Here is a 17,347-nt window from a genome sequence, read left to right as displayed (position 1 = left end):
GCTAGGTCCTTAATGAAGCTCCACTGGGAATAAGTACAGCACATTAGCTTTTTACCATCAGCACAATTAGCACATAAAAGATTAAGAGGCAAAGACTGTAGAAAGTTTTTCAACAGATAGATCAAATCACAATCCCAGCTTAACTGAAATAAAAGCTGTTATACCTCTTCTCATTAGCTTCCACTGCATCTCTGGATCTTTGCTTTGCAAATAACTTAGCCATTCTTTTGGCTTTATTCTTTTGTCTACTGCTCATACCAGCTCGAAATTCTGAGTCAATTAACTCAGCAGCCTGAAGAGTCTGAAAGAGAAGTCATTCATTGTCAATTCTTACAATGAAGGTCCTGAAAAATTCTCAAATGCACACTGCTCTCAACTTCCCCAACCCTCCATTTCAAACTCAGAACAGCAGTTTGACATCAAATACTAACATGCAACTATGGTGCGTAAGAATTCAGGAAGCCAAAGCAAACCATATTAGATGTTGATCATTGTACTTAAAAGATAGATATTATAATCACAAAAGCACAAATAAAGCAAACCCACTTATTCCTTGCAGTAAAACAGCCCGAGGTTTTACCTACAGGTTGTTTGTTTACTAGTGAAACTGAAGAAGGAGAATAGTCCAGATCTTCATCATTGAACAGATCTTCGGTATTCATCCCAATTGCAGCACCCATATCTAAGCCAAGTTTCTTTTGTAAGAGTTTCCTCTGCCGTGCTATCCTCTCTTTAGGATCAATTTCACCTTAAAAGAAAGTTTTTTAAAAGAGGAAGATGTGTCAGATTTCCAACCAGATGTATTAATGAAGATTTGTTCAATGAAATAACATAAGAAACCCAGAAGTTACAGAATGAAATTGTACTTGGCTAATACATCAACAGAATCTTATAAACCAAATGACACTGATTCCTAGGAAGACCTTTTCTGCTGCTAAAGCTATACTAGTACTTAAACTGCGATCAATTTTTAAGCAGAAAATAACTCCCCTGAAATTCATTAAATTACACTTGCTCTACAGAAGTAAAAAAAAAACTTTTCCCTGAATTCTTAGGAAAGTGTGTTTTGAAAGGAGTGAATTAACACACTAAATCCAGCAGCTGATTCAAGAACTAGCACTTTTTTAATTGAGCACAACAGATCCCTTGTGGGATCTGTTAACTTTGGCAGTTTTGATTTGGGGTTTTTTTGTTTGTTTGTTAATTTTAAGGTTTCTTTTCCTCCTAAATTTTATCTTCTGTTGGGAAGCACAGACCTAAGAAACAACAGCCACCAATACAACTCCTCAAATTATATTCAACCCAATGTCCTGCATTAAGCTGGGCTGAATATGAACCTGTTTTCTTCAGAATCGTTCTTCCTTGTAAAATACACTAGACCCAGGTGTCTCCTTCCCTTCTGCCCAAAACAACTCCTGACAGCAATATAGACTGAAGCATAAGCATGATTTGCCCAAGGTGCTAGAGTCTGTTAACACTCCTATCCTCAATCTTCATGCATCCAGCAAGGCCCGCTTAGGAAGTTAACAGAAGCTACCTCAATAATGTTGGGAAGCTTCAGCACTAAATACTGAACTCCTAGACCTTGGGAGCACACACATTTACATAAAAAAAAAGAAGATTGTAATGCCCAAATAAAAAAAAAAATAAACCCTCCAAGTAAACCACAACTTGTAGCTTGTACGGCTGTCAGACTTCACTCTCTTTTCATGTGCAGCATGGAAATCAGTGAGGAGACTGGGGGGTTTTTTTTAACCAATAGCTGCACATAAAATTGTAAGTAGGTGACTAATACTGACAGAATTTTGGGGTATATGCCAGGTTTATTAGTAATTAGTAGTTAATAAGCAAGTTAATAAACATCAATAAAGTGAGGTTTTTTTGAAAAGCAGAGAAATACAAACAACTTCTCTAGAAAATGTTTTTCCTTTCACAAGTTTATCTTAGGACAAATGTCAAAAGACTGCTAATTCTAAATATTACTTAACTTGCTTTACATCCATTCACGTTGGCTGCTTGCTTGAAAAGGAAAGCTGCTACAAAATGCAGAAGAGAAAGTAGCCTTTGTACATTTTCCCACCAATTAAAGCAGCAACAAAAGCTATTTTTAGTTTTATTTTCTTATTTTTTGATTATTTTTAACTTATTTTCATTCATAAAATTATTTACATGATATGATATGACACTGGGAAAAATATCAGTCTTCTATGAACTATAGTGCCCTATTCCATCTATTTTATCTCTGAACAGTTACAGTTTCATTAGAAGAGATACAACTTGTACACCACCTTATTAACCTAGTATGAAAGATGGCAAGCAACAAAACAGCAGCCAGGCTTAACAGACAGGATACTGCTTAAGTGTCAGCAGCCGTAGATTCTGTTCCTTGCTGAGCTAGTGATCTTCTGCGTACGCTGCAGAGAATGCATCACACAGGGAACAACTGAATCAGGGCTATGCTGTCAGAACAGATTCTTATCTATAGCATTATTTCATTTGGTGAAGAAACTGGAAAATGGAGTGGAATTAGAGCAGGAAAGCACAGTAATAGCAAAACCCAAGCTTAGATTAAAATAATTCAATGTCATTCCACTGATATAAACCAACTCTCAGCTACAAAGTTGCAGAAAGATATCAGACAAGTCACTTGAAATAAGACGTCAAACAGGCACTGCTATTTGACTTTTCCACTTTGACAGTTTTATCACAGTATTTTTCACACAATCTTTCTATATTTGAAAGCTTCAAGCTTTTAAATAAGCCACATCCTACTACTATATTTGAGAAGACTTTTAATGAAGAAAAGTGGCGATAGTTCCTGCACCTCTTAAGAAGTCTAGAGAAATTCTACAGGAGTCTTTAATATTGTTTTTTCTGCTTCCTCCTTCAGGTTTCCACTTTCCTTTTTCCCCCGTACACATACTAATTCTGATAAAAGAAAGGAAAACCAAACAATACACAACCCCTAAAGAAAACAATCATTTAACTTGAGAAAGATAATACAAACCAGTTTTGTTGGGGATTTTTTTTTTTCCCATTATTTCCTAGCATTCTGAGAAACCACGGATGACTAGACTCATAATACTGCCACAACAAACTTGTTCACATCAGCAAGTTTACTTGTTTGCAAGTAAAATATAACAATATACCTGATTTATCATCTTGGACTTCAAATTCTGCACCAGCAGATCCAAGAAGAGACGCACCATGTTTTAACAACCGACATATATCAAATCCATCAAAACGCAACCGATCTGTTGAAGGTGAATCTTCCATAGGGCTTTCTGAGCCTGGTTCTAGATAGGACATTGAAAATAATATTAAGGACAACGTGATGAAATTTTTGTTTAAAGTTCTGGCAGAAAATTAAGCAAGAAATAATTTCTCTCCTCCAAAGGAACCATCAGACACACAGCATTTCGATTCACAATGAGTAAAGGCTCCGTTTCACAAAAGCAGCCTGAAAGAGCTCACTCAACACAGAAATGTTTTTTTAATGTTTTTCCCTTGACAAATTTAGCTTTTTAAAATCTTGGACATCGACACACCACTAGGTCTTCTCTGTACACATATAGCCAACTTGCCGTTTGAACTGAATATGGCTCACAAATCAAACAATTATCATGCCAACACTGTATCATATCACCAACAGCCAAGCATCCCTGATACGGAAGCTGGAAAGTGGTCTTAACAGGTGTGGGAGAAAGTTAGCTACCAAGTGTTGCTGAAGAGTAATTACCCAAATCTAGACTCTTCTCAAATTCAGCTGCAGGTACAGCGTGGTTCGATACTGACACAGACGAGGTTTGCTCCTCACAAGGTGTCTTATTATTTCCTTGTTATGAATTAACTTCCATAGTATTCCCTGCCCTCGACGCTCAGAGATTAGTGTTTCATGGCTCCTAGTCATGTGCTGCTTAGCATCCAAAAAGATTGGCTATTCCTACATAAACCAGCACGCTCACATCCTGAATTACAACCAGCAATGTAAATACAATTGTTGCCTACAAGAAACACAGCATTTAGTTTGGTCTGTTTCATCCCACACTCACATTTATTTATGAAGGCTTGTTCATTTACAGTAGAATGAGTCTAAGTGCACAAACCACTGTACAACATAAACACCACCTACATTTCTTCAGATCTGAAGTTAACATTTCATTACATATATGCAAAAAGAGAAGTGATTTATAGCAAGCCTAAGAATGTAAATGCAACCAGACCACTGTAAAACATGTGGATGACTACTACATCACACAATTTAACCAAAATAAAAGATGCAAATGTCTGCATAGCCAGTTAGCCCTGTTAAATGGTACCTTCTTCTCAAACACACATAATTACCTTTTCAATTTCAGATCTGATAGGCAGATATGCAAGACCTGGACAATACATTCCAAATTGCTGCTGTACTCTAAGACTGACAGGTTCCCCAATTTCCATGTACAAAAGGAGTGCTATAAGTAATATATTGGAACTAGGCTACCAAAATTGACTTCTATCCATGGTAAGACAGTAGAGTCTAAAAAGTTATTAAGTATATGGATAAGTATGATTTACTGGGAAAGTCAGAATGGCTCCTGAAAAAAAAAAACAAAACAAAACACCCTCATTTACTTGATTATCAATGTCCTTAAAGAGCTCTAACAACTGGATAGAGGAGATCCAGTGGACATAATATATTCAAAAGCTTTTGGCAAGGTTTTGCATTAGGAAAAAAAAAACCATCTAAGGAACTAATTTACCACAGAATTAGGGAAACATCCTTTTACAAACTGAAAGGTGGTAAAAGACAGATAAAAGTTAGCTTTAGAGTTGTTTGGGGATCACTGTTGGAACCAACTCTATCAGTCTTTAGCAATGGGAAGGAGTTTTCACTACACACTCTTCTCCAAGATGTAGATGTAGATCCATGTAGATGACACTAAGCTCTTTTGGGTAACCAAAAGTCATAATGGCACTAAGGAATCCAAGGAGGACTCTTGGAACAGACTAATGGGCAAAGAGGCAGATAAGATGCAAAATTAATAACCTAAACCATGCCTACACAACACTGAATTCAGAACTGGCAGTTAATATTCAACAAAGATCTTGGAGGCACTTCTGACAGTTTTCTATATTCACCAGCTTACTGGGCAGTGACAGACAAAACAGCCAACTAAGTCCTACACATCATCAGGAAGGACACTGAAAACATGATAAAAGTACATCATTTTGTCACTATGTATAAATATCAGTACTCTAGAGATGTAGGTACACTGTGTGCACTTCTGTGCATCTCAAGGAGGACAAGTAAGAAAAAGGACAGAGAAGGACAAATAAAGTTATCTAAAAAACAAAGCAGCTGTCTTGTGAGGAAAGATTGAAGAGACCAAAACTTTTCAATCTGGAGAGAAGTTGTTGGAGGAGATCAAATACAATGGTTTACAAAAGTCATAAAGACAGTGGATAAGGCAAATGCAGACCTTGCTTGTCAAATTCTATAGCAACAGAACCAGGAGGCCCCGAATGAAACAAATACAAGGTTACCTCAAAACAGATGAAAGTTTGTTGTTTGTTTTGGGTTTTTTTTTTTAACACTTACTGAATTTCTGGAATCCCTACCACATAAGATTATGAACACAGACAGTGCCAACAGGTTTAGACAAAATCACCGACAATAGATCTGTAAGTTGACAATAAAAGCAACTCTAACATCCCTAGCATGACAATTTCAGATGCAAAGTGAGTACAAACAGAATAGACTTCAGCAAGCTGCCATTTCCCCTCCCTCAGAAAGGTGCTTTGAGCAAGGGAACAGAGAAGAAAGTGTCTGCAAAATACCAAGACAAGGTTGATTGGTTATGTTTTGCCATTTTACTAGTTATTATTCCCTTTATTTATAAAAGCTTTATGAGGGTACAGAGCACAAGCACAGGAATCTTAGAAGAAACAAAGGTCAGACACATCGTTGTAACTAAATATGAACACCTAAAGTCAAAGAGGTTTACTACAGTCCATGCATATAAAAAGTCTCTACTCATAAAAACACAGAATGACACAGTTGCCTTGAAAAGTCTCATATCACAGTCAGTTTGCATCAGATAAACCATGAATTCCACATAATTAATTTAAGAAGCACCTTGTTTTGATCTTGGTGTTGGATTCCACTCAGGTACATTTTTCACTATTGCTTCAACAGCCTGGCCAGCAGCAATACGAGTATCCCAATTCGTACTTCTTAAGTATACCAACACCTTCAAGAAAAGATTAATAAATAAACAAATATTTGCTTAAAATGTACTTTCATCAGCTGTTATGCTCTATTAAAACACACTTACTTTTAATGCTATAGATTAAGAAAACATTCAAACGAACAAAAACAAAGGACAAGAAAATAAACCAAAGAAATGCAAGCGGCCTTCTCTATATTACTCACTGCTTAGCAGAACTCTATACAAGCCATACATTCAGAATTTATAAGATATATTTAGTCCCCTGAGTCAAACTCAGCCTTGATTTCCGGCAGGTACTGAACAAGGCTCAAGACTTTTGTTTTTCGCTTTCTAAAAGGAAGTGTTCAAAAGAGATTAAACAGACCTTAAAACTCTGAAGTCATTTAACCCAAGAAGAGGGACAACTTGGGTCACTTGAAACAACATATGCTCTTCTAAACTAATTTACTACTATGTCTCAAATCTGGAAAAACTATTTCTTTCTCTGAAAGTGGTTTGATATTCATGATTCCTTGGCCACTCCGTTGATACCATCAATTGTGGTGAGGGCACCTGTTCAATAAGAACAGAATTGAGGTCACTCAGCCATCTCCAGCTGTCAGATACAGACTATTTTTGGTGGTTTTACTAGACTTGGCCAGATTGAAGTCTCAAACTAATGGAAGTCTCTTTCCATTTTCCAGCCCTTTTAAAGACAGCCTCCTATATTTTTAATGCTGTATCACACGAGTAACAGTCTTTGAAGGCAGGAGCAGAAATTTTTATAAGGCAGTAGAGCTTCTCTTTATAGAAGAAAATATGAACTTACAGAAAACACTAAATATCAATATTGAATGAAAAGGGAAACCTCATTTATGTAACCATTTCAGAGGCTGACAAAACAGCAGGCTTAACAGGAGTAATCTCCTAATTTTCTTCAGTCTACTATTTTCAGAGAACACAAGACCATGCTTTTTCTTCTTCTTACAGAACCCGCGCTCCTTTAAGCTCCTTTAAGAAAAAAAAAAAAAAAAATTCTTACTTTAGATAAGAGATTATTCAGTTCGTGAGGATGCAGTTTCACTACTTCCCCAAGTTGCTGTGCAGCTGCTTTTCTTGTTACTGGTGTTGTACCGGTGTCCAGTAAAATAAAGAGACGATCAAGCCTAAATATGATGACAAAAAATGAAAATGTTATTCTATTCATAGTTCAGCTGCCCATCTCTATTAATATTCCCCCACGTTTTTCAGTCTGTCTAATGCAAACAGAAGAAATGTTTGCCTGAAGACTATCAACTGACTGGATGACAAACGTACTTTTTTCCTAATAGTAAGCATAGTTCTAAAAGCACATTTAATTTGGTAAGCAAAAAAATTAACAAAGAAATTGCTAGAAACATTACTTTAAAAAAAACCTGCAGTTACAAGAAAAAAATTAAATCATTCTCTTTGTTCTGTGATAGAAGATTTTCAATCTTGAAAAATAAATACTGTTAAGTTGTAAATGATCTTCATCAAATTCTGTCTGATAGAGAAAGCAAAGGGCTCAACTGCTTGTATTGTGCATTATCATTTCTTTTGAAGACATAGCCTGCGATCTATAATATCAAACTCTGCTTTTCCAGGATACCAATCTTACTTTTCACACATTTTTCCCCTAACTACCTGATATATTTTAGACCAAACCTGTTGTTGTATTTACAGCTTTGAAATAATCTGATACCTCTGGTCTTCCCATGAAATACATTAGTTTAACCTGTTTTCACAGTAACTCTGTATTTAGTGAGACCCTGATCATCTATTTTCAGACTACTTAGCTTATTTCTTTTCTAGAGTTACTGAATGAGAAAGTCATCACATGAAAAAGTGACTACCTAATCAAATAAATGATAGAAGTAACAAATGTTCATTATTCCCTCCACTGTAAGTGGGACAGTTAGAACTCTTTTGACAGGGTGCCTAGTTTATCCATTAGTTATTGGGTAGTATGAGGTTATTACTCACTAAATGAGTCTAGAATCTGTCCACATAGTGCAATCAGAATTGTCCCTTCTAGCCTTAATCATAAAAATACTCCTCCAAGTATTGCAACAATATGAAGCTGGAATTTACACAGCAGTGAAGCTCACCTCAATCATCCTAACAAAGCAAGGATACAGGTACCCTGAACAACTGCCCCTCCTCATGAACACGTACCCTAGGTTTGAGCAAATAAAGGAAATGACAAATGTTTTGTCTGTTAGTCTCCTGCAACTAACTACGTTTTACCAAAATTGCCTTTAACATCAGTTCCAATCATTTAAAAAACAAAAAAAAAGGCCTTCCAGCATCACTGGATTTTGTATTTTCTCTGACACGATTAAACCACACTTACTCCTGAGAATATCTTATAATGTGTCACAACACATCAGAAACAGAAGTGCTACAGAGCCAAGGCAGTAATGTCACACAAATACAGTTCCAAAACCCAAATACTCTCACAACTGGAGATACTAGATGAAATACCCATTAGACTAAAAGAAAATTCTAACTGAAGGTATTTCAAATCATTCTAGTATTTCAGACACACACATCTGGTATTTGCCAGCTTTGAAATAATTCTCTTCCTACTACCAAAACAGGCAAGCCTATGTCAATTTCTATAGAGAAAACTGGCTTTCAATTGCTATGATTTACTAGTTAGTAAACACAAACATATCTAAACCAGTAGTTTTGTGTGATTAGACAGTCAAGGAGGAAAGGAAAAGCTTTATAGATCTAACTCTTCCAAACCACTGATACAGGACTAGTCAGGAGGAACACGCCAGATACTTAGTTATTTACCAGTATTTTTTCCTTAGTACATTTGATGCTAATAACCCAACCTGATTTGCAGCACTCAGTATTATTCAGTACAAAATACACTAGCTTGCAGAGCAACCACAGCTTGCTCTAACTTGCTTGTTCGCTCATGCTTAAACTCACCCCTTTCATTCTTCATCTCTGTGAAACGTCAGTGTTCCATACTCCGGAAGTTTGCCATTTAGCACCACCCACTCCTTTAACTATCAAAGTATCTTTTTTTCATCTCCAAAGTCAAGCAGAATGTGCAACTTAGACCACTTCCTCAGCTAGAACCCTTCATGTGTCAAAACAGGAGGAAACCACTATGACAGCCTGCCCTCAAAAACACTCAAGTTTTATTCCAATCTTAGTTACAATACCAGATATTCACTCCTAAAACCCACAACTTTTTGAAGCTGTATTACCTACAAAAGACAGTTGTTTGTTGGTTTTGGTTTGGTTGTTTTTTTTTTTTTAAACCTGCAGTATGCTTGGTTTGTAGTCTGTGATTTTTAAATTGCAATATGCTTAACCTACACACAAATGCAAAACAAACCAAAAAAATCTTTCTATTGTCTCACATCACTATAGGAAGGTTTCAGCATTCAACCCCAGCAAGATAAATAAAACAGAATTAGCAAATACAGCTAACAGTATCTGACTAACAGTACTCCTGGTTACACTAATCATTCTCCCTTTCCCTCCCCCAGACATCTCTGATGTATGATTCCCAAACAGTTAATATTTTGGAGGTATTAAGGTTCTTAAATCAAGTTTCAGCGTTGCTGCAGCAGCATACGGCAGAGCCCGAATTCTCCTGCTCTAGTCAGAAGGGCAGCACTGAGAAAGTTGCCACTGATCAGCAGCGCTACTTTTTTTAAAAAATTTAAGTTTTCATTCTTAGTTTCATTAAGAATGAAAAAACAGTAAAACTTCTAAGCAAATTAATGTTGATGACCTGCAGTTTGGAAAGACATTTCCCAAGTTCTCACAAGGTTTTCATTCTCAGAACGAACTAACAGTCTCTAAGCCAAAGAGAACTAAGTTTTCTACTGGCATGTGGTTCTGCCTCTCATGCTAGACAGTGCTGTAAGCAAAGCACTGCATGACGCACGTCATTCACAAATGTAACACAGAAGTCCAGACCAGCATGGTAGACTGAAAGACTCCACAATGCAGATAAAGTTTTTAATTATTTTATGAAAGAGTTCAACACAGGCTGTCAGAAAAGTTGTTATAAGCATATGGAAGGCACAAGCAAACAAGAGAAATGCAGTGAGTCCCTAGGGAAAGAAAAAAAATTTAAAAGAAAACCAAAGATATTTATGATTGTTATGCTAAAAATGAAATCTATGTCTAAAACTACTTCTCCTGCACGTTAACTGCTCTAATCAGAGCTTAAAAATATAAAGTCCTTCACTTTTAACTCATAAGCAATGGTTTGGACAAGCCTTCTGACTGTCATCTTCCAGTCTTGAGTCAACTCCATCTCATTAACAGGACAGCAACCATATACCACTTCTATGTGAACTCATGCCACATGAGCTCCTTACAAAGCACTAACTTGTTCCAAGAGGTAAAGATACCTTTTTCCTCCTACTTGAGAAATTTGAGATTTTCTAATCACTGCTGAAATATATCAGCAAGACAGAACTTGGAGCAGCAATTTCAAGTTCTTATGAACAGCATTACATTCAAATTAATTTTTTTTCCTTCTAAGAAATACCACATGAGCTTTTACACTGACAGAGTTCATTAGAAATGTTTCTGACACAAAGACATCAATTCAGGTGCTTAGGAACAGACATCTAGTAGCATCTGAGACACTTCAGAATGAGTCATGCACATGGGGTCAGCAGACAGGACATAGGATGCAGGAGATCCTTGTCATGCTGAAGTGGAAAGGACACATTATACCATCTAAACTGGCACCAGACCTAGATTAGGCAATTGAATCCTCCCCACATAAGTATTCCAAGCCAAACCCAGAGCACTTCATTAAAGCACACCAGTTTTGAAACACTAAAGCCTGAAGTTTTACTTTCAGAATAGAACCACCTGAGAGATACTCAAGAATAATCAGTAGGTCTGTGATCAGAAAGAATATCAACTGGAACAGCCATCTCAAATTGGACCAGACGCTTCCACCACTAGACTACTACCACTCAAACAATTTTATCTAACAAAAATAATTCTTAGAAAAAGATTGCAGGCAAGAAGAATTCTAACAGTAAACTATTTCATTTGCCCTGCTATTAATCAGAATAGCAAGGTTGGCTGTCATAAGGTGGAACATCATCTCTCTAATCAACACTTATGCAGAATGATTATGCATACAGGCTGAGTTCAATTAACTGAAGCGGGTTTTGTGAATAAAAGTACATAGAAACTATTATTGACCTCCCGTCACTAAACATAACAAGCCTTTTGCTCTTCCAGTGCATTATCGCAGCAAAGACTAGAAAAAAAAAAATGACAAAGGACAAACATGAGAGCAAGTACTTTCAAAAGAGCCACCACAACTAACTCAGTAGCACTCTCCAGGTAGCTAGATGATTTCATGTTCTAGTCACTGCTTTCCAATCAGTTTTGCATATTCAGCATTAAACGAAGTTAGACATGACTGTAACCAGGCACAGTAGGCAAATATTGCAACAAATGACCTGCTCTGTTTTTCATGCTAATCTTCAGCTCTTTGCTGCCTAAAGGTATGTCTCCAAACAGATGACTGATCTCCATTTGAAGGGACAGTTATCATAATATTTAAAGTGAGCCTTATGACACTCCTGTGGAGACTGGATAATGTAGATTTGAAAGCCCTTCAACTATAGAGACATTAGAAAGCTAGTAGCGGGATAGTTAACGACCAGGTCAAGATACAGAGGTTATCAACAGTATCTCCAAAGTGTTTCCAAAACAAGACATATGCAGCTGAATTGTATACAGATCCTGATCATCCCAGTGTAAGCATCCTGACTGGACTGGGTCCCCACAGGGCTTCAGATGGGGAAACTTCCAATTAGTTGATTTCAATGAGTTAAGTTTTGAACAGGACAGTGAACTGATCACTGCTGCCACTGAAACGATCTGTTTGGACTCTACATCTCTGTGTGCGCCACTGTGTTTAACTGGCCAGGGAGCAGTCTGACAGTACAGGCCAACTGGTACAGAACAGCTGATAACTATCCTAGCATATCCTCTAATCCATTAAAATTGTGTGACTGTACAAAAAACCCTTAGTGGCATAGTCCCTGGAACACTCCAATGTCAAACTCTGCCTAGAGCGCTTGGGAAAACTGCTAGCTAGAACCCATCAGAAGGCAAGGGAACGCTCTGAGGAGTTAAAAGTATAAATCATATTTCAACACCCAGGAGCTTCCTCCTGGGCACTATTTCTTAGTAAAGAAACAGCCAAGAAACCTAGAAAACATCACTAAACTAAAATTCAGACTTGATAAGGGTTGACACTCACTGTGAAATTCAACCTAAGTTCTAACAGAGATGCCTTTGCTTTTCTTTGTTGCTTTGCTGGTGTTTCATCATTTGGTCAATCCCAGCTTGGTCAGCTTCACAGCTCAAAAAACCCAAGTCCCTCATAAACCACACACACTGTTAAATAACCAAGTGAACAAGTTTCCAATATACAATCTGCAAGCAAGAGGAAAACGAAATATCACTGAACAGAATTCAGAACAAAAAAAAAGTGTGATGATACACAAAGAATGGACTGTGATTTTAATTCTCCTAAATTGGAGACTGTGGAGTAAATGGTTATGAAGGTGGGGGGCGGCAAACAGCAGAGAAGTCTTCTTGTTTCCTATAGAGCAGTGGAAGGGACACCTTGAATGAAACAAGAGCTCCATGACCACACTGGTCACAGTATTATATACTGCATATGGAAGCCAACTGAATGCTACAATTAATATAATTAATGCCATATGGAATACATATTTCACATAATATATGATCTGTAGCATTAGGCTGTACAAGTTTTATTTGTAAACTATTACATATGTATCTACATTCAACAATACAGCCCCAAAACATATGACCAATTAGATTACAAAAACTGTGAGGAAGAATAGGAAACTAAAACAGCTGTAAAGACATACTAATACAAGAAGTGAATCAACAATTTATATAGGGAATGCCTCGGTAAGAATTCCAGTTTAGCTGTTGGAGCAAGTTAGAATTCTTGTCAGAGTGCAATCCTAACTTTCAACTTTCATTTCAGTCTTTTAGGTGTCTGAGAAATTTCACAGCTCTATCTCATTTGGGCAGTAGTGCACATGATACGTCTGCCTCCCCCCTCTCTATGACTGTGCCCACACTCCCTCCCACAAACAGCAACAGGGAGGGCAGTCCACTGTTCTGGTCTTCCAATAATCTCCATCAATGAGAGAGGAGTTACACTGTTTCCCACCACCCCCTTTGTGTCAAACCTCCTGTAATCACACCAGTTACAGAGGGTCTACCTATTTTGATGGTACAGGCATACGCCTTTCAGTAGTAGTGAAAACATACTTTTTCAGTTTAACTCTTGTTTTTCATGCAAGAGTAGCCATGAAGTAATAGGTTCCAAACAAGTTCGAAGCTGAATTCTTTCTTTAGAAAGTTTGTGATAACCCCAACATAACATTTCTAAAAGGTACATAGGGCCCATAAAAAAGCTTTTGGATAATTTTGATATCTTGTAAGAACTTCAACCTCCCAACAATGCAGCATTAAACTTGAAATGTTATGTAAGTAATGATGCTGGCCAGTGCAGCCATTTGTTCTTAGGAATTCATAGCCCTACACTTCAAAAGCCAAGAGCAACATAGAAGGCCGCCTTATTTTCCAGGAGCTTTACCATCATAGCCTTCCGACACTATTATTTATTTCAAAATAAAAACCAGGTTCCTAACATACATATTACCACTTATACACAAATTCAAGTAAACAAAAACACTGAAAACTCTAGAAACTAGTTTTAAACTTACATGGACCTAATCAAGAATGTCTTGCAAGACCAACAAATTGTTATGGTCTCTCATATTTACTTAAGGAAGTGTCTTTAAAATACCCTGAAGAGGTTGTCTTTAAGGTATTCCTGGGTGAACTTAAAGATATACCTATTCAAATCAAATTTGTCATTGTTAATGCATCTTGCCAGCTTCATGCATTTAATCACATTTTAAAAGTGTATTTGTTCTCCTTTGTACTGTGAAGGCCCTCAAAAATAGAAGAAAGCCATTAACAGCCTTGGTGTTGGAATGATGATGCACGAGATGCCTTTGAACACATTAAAGAAACTGGAAAAAAGTTTTATTAGATATTGAAAGGTACTATTCAACACTCATCTACTGAAGCTCAATCACCCTGAGTAATGTATGAGCATTTTCATTTTCCATAAACTGGAAGGATTGCTTTTTCAACTCAAGTATCTCAAAAGATTGCTAGTGAGCCATTGTATTTATTCACTTGGATCATGTATTTTGTAGGAATGAAGCTGAAGTAAAGCTTTTCACTTCCTTTTTTCCTTCTCAGTTCCACTGTCAAGAATTATTTTTATTTTTCTATTAGTTATGCAAACATTATACTACTTCATATATACTTTTAAGACCAGAGACAGGAGATAAAGCCTACCAAATTAGCTTCCACATTCACAGAAAGAACATTAACCTTTCCACCCACCTATACATACTGCTGGAGGATGGTGTTCATTAGTTAGTCTTTTCAGCATAAAACTACTAGAAAGATAAGCATACACAAAGCAACTATTCTGCAACATCTTTTGGTATGAGGTATCTACTGTTCTGCTTTTAGGTCTGTTTTCTAGTGTATCATCACAGAAGTGTTATACAGAAGCAGGTCCTCAGTCTAGGTAACAGCAGAATCTGGTAAAACAAGGATGTGTACATGTAATGCAGAATAAAATATCAAAATCTCTTCTGTCAACAGATTACAACTAAGTGACCATTATTTTTAATATTACCTTAATAGCAAAGCTACAAATTCTCAATCTAATTTTGGGGTATTTCAAAACATTCCCTGTATTAGTTTAGATTTTCCTGAACAGACCAGGGTTTTGAGAAAGGTTTTCAATTGGCCAAACCGCAGAAACTGAACTGTCCTGGGAAAATAACCACTTGATAATTTATTGTTTTGAGAATGTAAAAATACCCCCCGCCCACCTCCAAAAATGGTGATTTTTAAAATACAGTTCCAATACAGAACAAACCCTAAATGAAGTTTTTCGTTAATATCAATGTTTGGCATGCACTCAGCAAAGACTATGGTCCTTGGAGAAAGATTAATTTGAATCAACATCTCCCTCACTCTCCAGAATTGGATAGGTAGAATCATTCAACACTGAAGTATTATGTTGATCCTTCAAAAATATAAAACATAAGTGTAACTACCTAGAGGAAAAGTGCGGATCTCTACAATTAAATGGAGCTGGTACAGAAGCTGGAAAAATGACACCCATTACAGAAACGTAGTTATGTGGTATAAAAGCGTACAAAACAATCATTTGTAACATATCTGAAAGGAAAGGACGTTAGAAATGAAACGTTTTGAAGTAAAAGGCAAAGGCAAGTTTTCTTTTATTTACAAAGGCAACACTAACATATCGTCACTGTTCCTATGGTCCAGCAGCCAAAAGGTTTATTTGTCAAAAGCTGCTCTGTAACTTCAAAGGGATATGGACAGGTTTTGCTGTATCTATTAAAAAACATGCGTGAGGCCAAATTTAAACAGTATCGCTTCTTACAATTACAGGAACACTGGAGTTCACCAGGAATAACCAAGACATTACAGCACTTAAAAACGTGTCATTCTTTTACCTACTTTACATATGGAATTGAAACAATTCTATATCCACTCACAAGTATTACAGCACCTCTATTAAAGTTCTATACCTTATGTTCAACTTGTGTAATATTTTGATCTTAAAACTGTCCTCTGAAGCAATATATCACATGTGGCATTATTAACACACCTTTTTTAGTGCTCCACACAGCAGCTCAGAATGAGCCTTACCCAAAACAGATTTTTTTCCTGTCAGTTACTAGACCAAACAGGTGTTAACTAAATCTTTGCATAGAGCACTACTGTTTTTCACTACAGCCAAGTGGTTTTACAGAAATACAGAAACATTGGTAATCAAATATGAAACCAATCTTTAGAGTAGACACACCCTCAGCATACAGCTGAAAAGCTGTATCTTGATATTCCAGTTAGCCCTCATATCACATGTACATTAGCACAGTTATTTAAGCAGACTGCCCCAGACCTAATGTAATTAGAATACTACTCTATTTTACATGATGGCTTACAATAATATTTTAATGTACATAGTAGTCTCGTTACAGCAATCCTTACTACTTCCAGATTCTCATGGACAGCTTTGGGAAAAAAAAAAAAAAAAATCAAGACTAACATATTACAAGTTGATAAAAAAAAAATAAGAGTAGAAAAAGTTAAAGGGATGCTTTGTTGAAACTAAAAAAATCTCAAACTAAAACACCTGCTGCTAGAAATCTCACAAGGTGCATTGCTACTATAAATTTTGATTAATAACGATTTCCATTATAAATGTGCACACCTTTACTTTGATACATAGAATTGTAAACTTATTCATACACAGGTTCAGAAACAGAATTTACTTTCGTTGTAGTGCTTCAGAAGTACAGAGATACTACCAACATGTGACTTGAGCCTAATCTATCACAAGGTTAATTTGGATTTATGGTTTCCTTTCAACTGTCCTGTTAGGAAGCTTAACATGCTCATTTCACGCACACACACAAAAAGATGGCAGGAATTTGTGCTCAGCGTTTTCTATAAAACAGCTCTATTAAGTCATACCTCTGTATCTGTGAATACTTTAAACGCTGGCACACCCCAGCGCACATGTGTGTAAGCAGATACTACCCAACATCTTGAGACAGAGCCAGAACACACTAATCACTTTTCTCCATGGAAGCCTGTTTTATTTCGGTTACTTTACAACTAAGGGCTCTGAACGGCAAAACGGTTCGTTGCCAGTTTTTGAGGCGCAGTATCATTATCCCCCATTCCCTAGCAGTTTAACCCGAGGAAGGGCAGGCCAACAGAACGAAGTTGTCGAATTCAGGAGGAGGCCCAAGACGCCTCAGGCAGAGCTCCTGGGGCCGGAGGACGGGAGGGCTTCCCTGCACCCAGGCACGGGAGTTACCCCGGGCCAGGAAGCAAACCCAGGCGCCGGGCCAGGCAGCCACCCCCAAACCCCACCGAGCCGGGCCATACCGCCGAGCGGCGTGGAGGCCCCGGCAAGGCCTCCGCAGGCCCCCGCGGCGAGGAGA

At 37.2% G+C, this 17,347-nt stretch overlaps 1 protein-coding gene across 1 annotated transcript in view; it reads right to left on the bottom strand.

Moving 5' to 3' along the window:
* BTAF1 (BTAF1 RNA polymerase II, B-TFIID transcription factor-associated, 170kDa) overlaps positions 1-17,347 on the bottom strand; it is a 52,514-nt gene that overhangs the window by 27,759 nt on the left and 7,408 nt on the right. Inside the window, 5 exon segments of the mRNA XM_009888786.1 lie at positions 165-301; positions 585-748; positions 3,150-3,296; positions 6,122-6,236; positions 7,237-7,360. Coding sequence (XP_009887088.1) covers positions 165-301; positions 585-748; positions 3,150-3,296; positions 6,122-6,236; positions 7,237-7,360 — 687 coding nt within the window.

The sequence above is a fragment of the Charadrius vociferus genome, unplaced genomic scaffold (genome assembly GCF_000708025.1).
Source record: "Charadrius vociferus isolate BGI_N301 unplaced genomic scaffold, ASM70802v2 scaffold436, whole genome shotgun sequence".
Taxonomy (NCBI): Eukaryota; Metazoa; Chordata; class Aves; order Charadriiformes; family Charadriidae; genus Charadrius; species Charadrius vociferus.
This window is presented reverse-complemented; position numbering and strand designations above follow the sequence as displayed.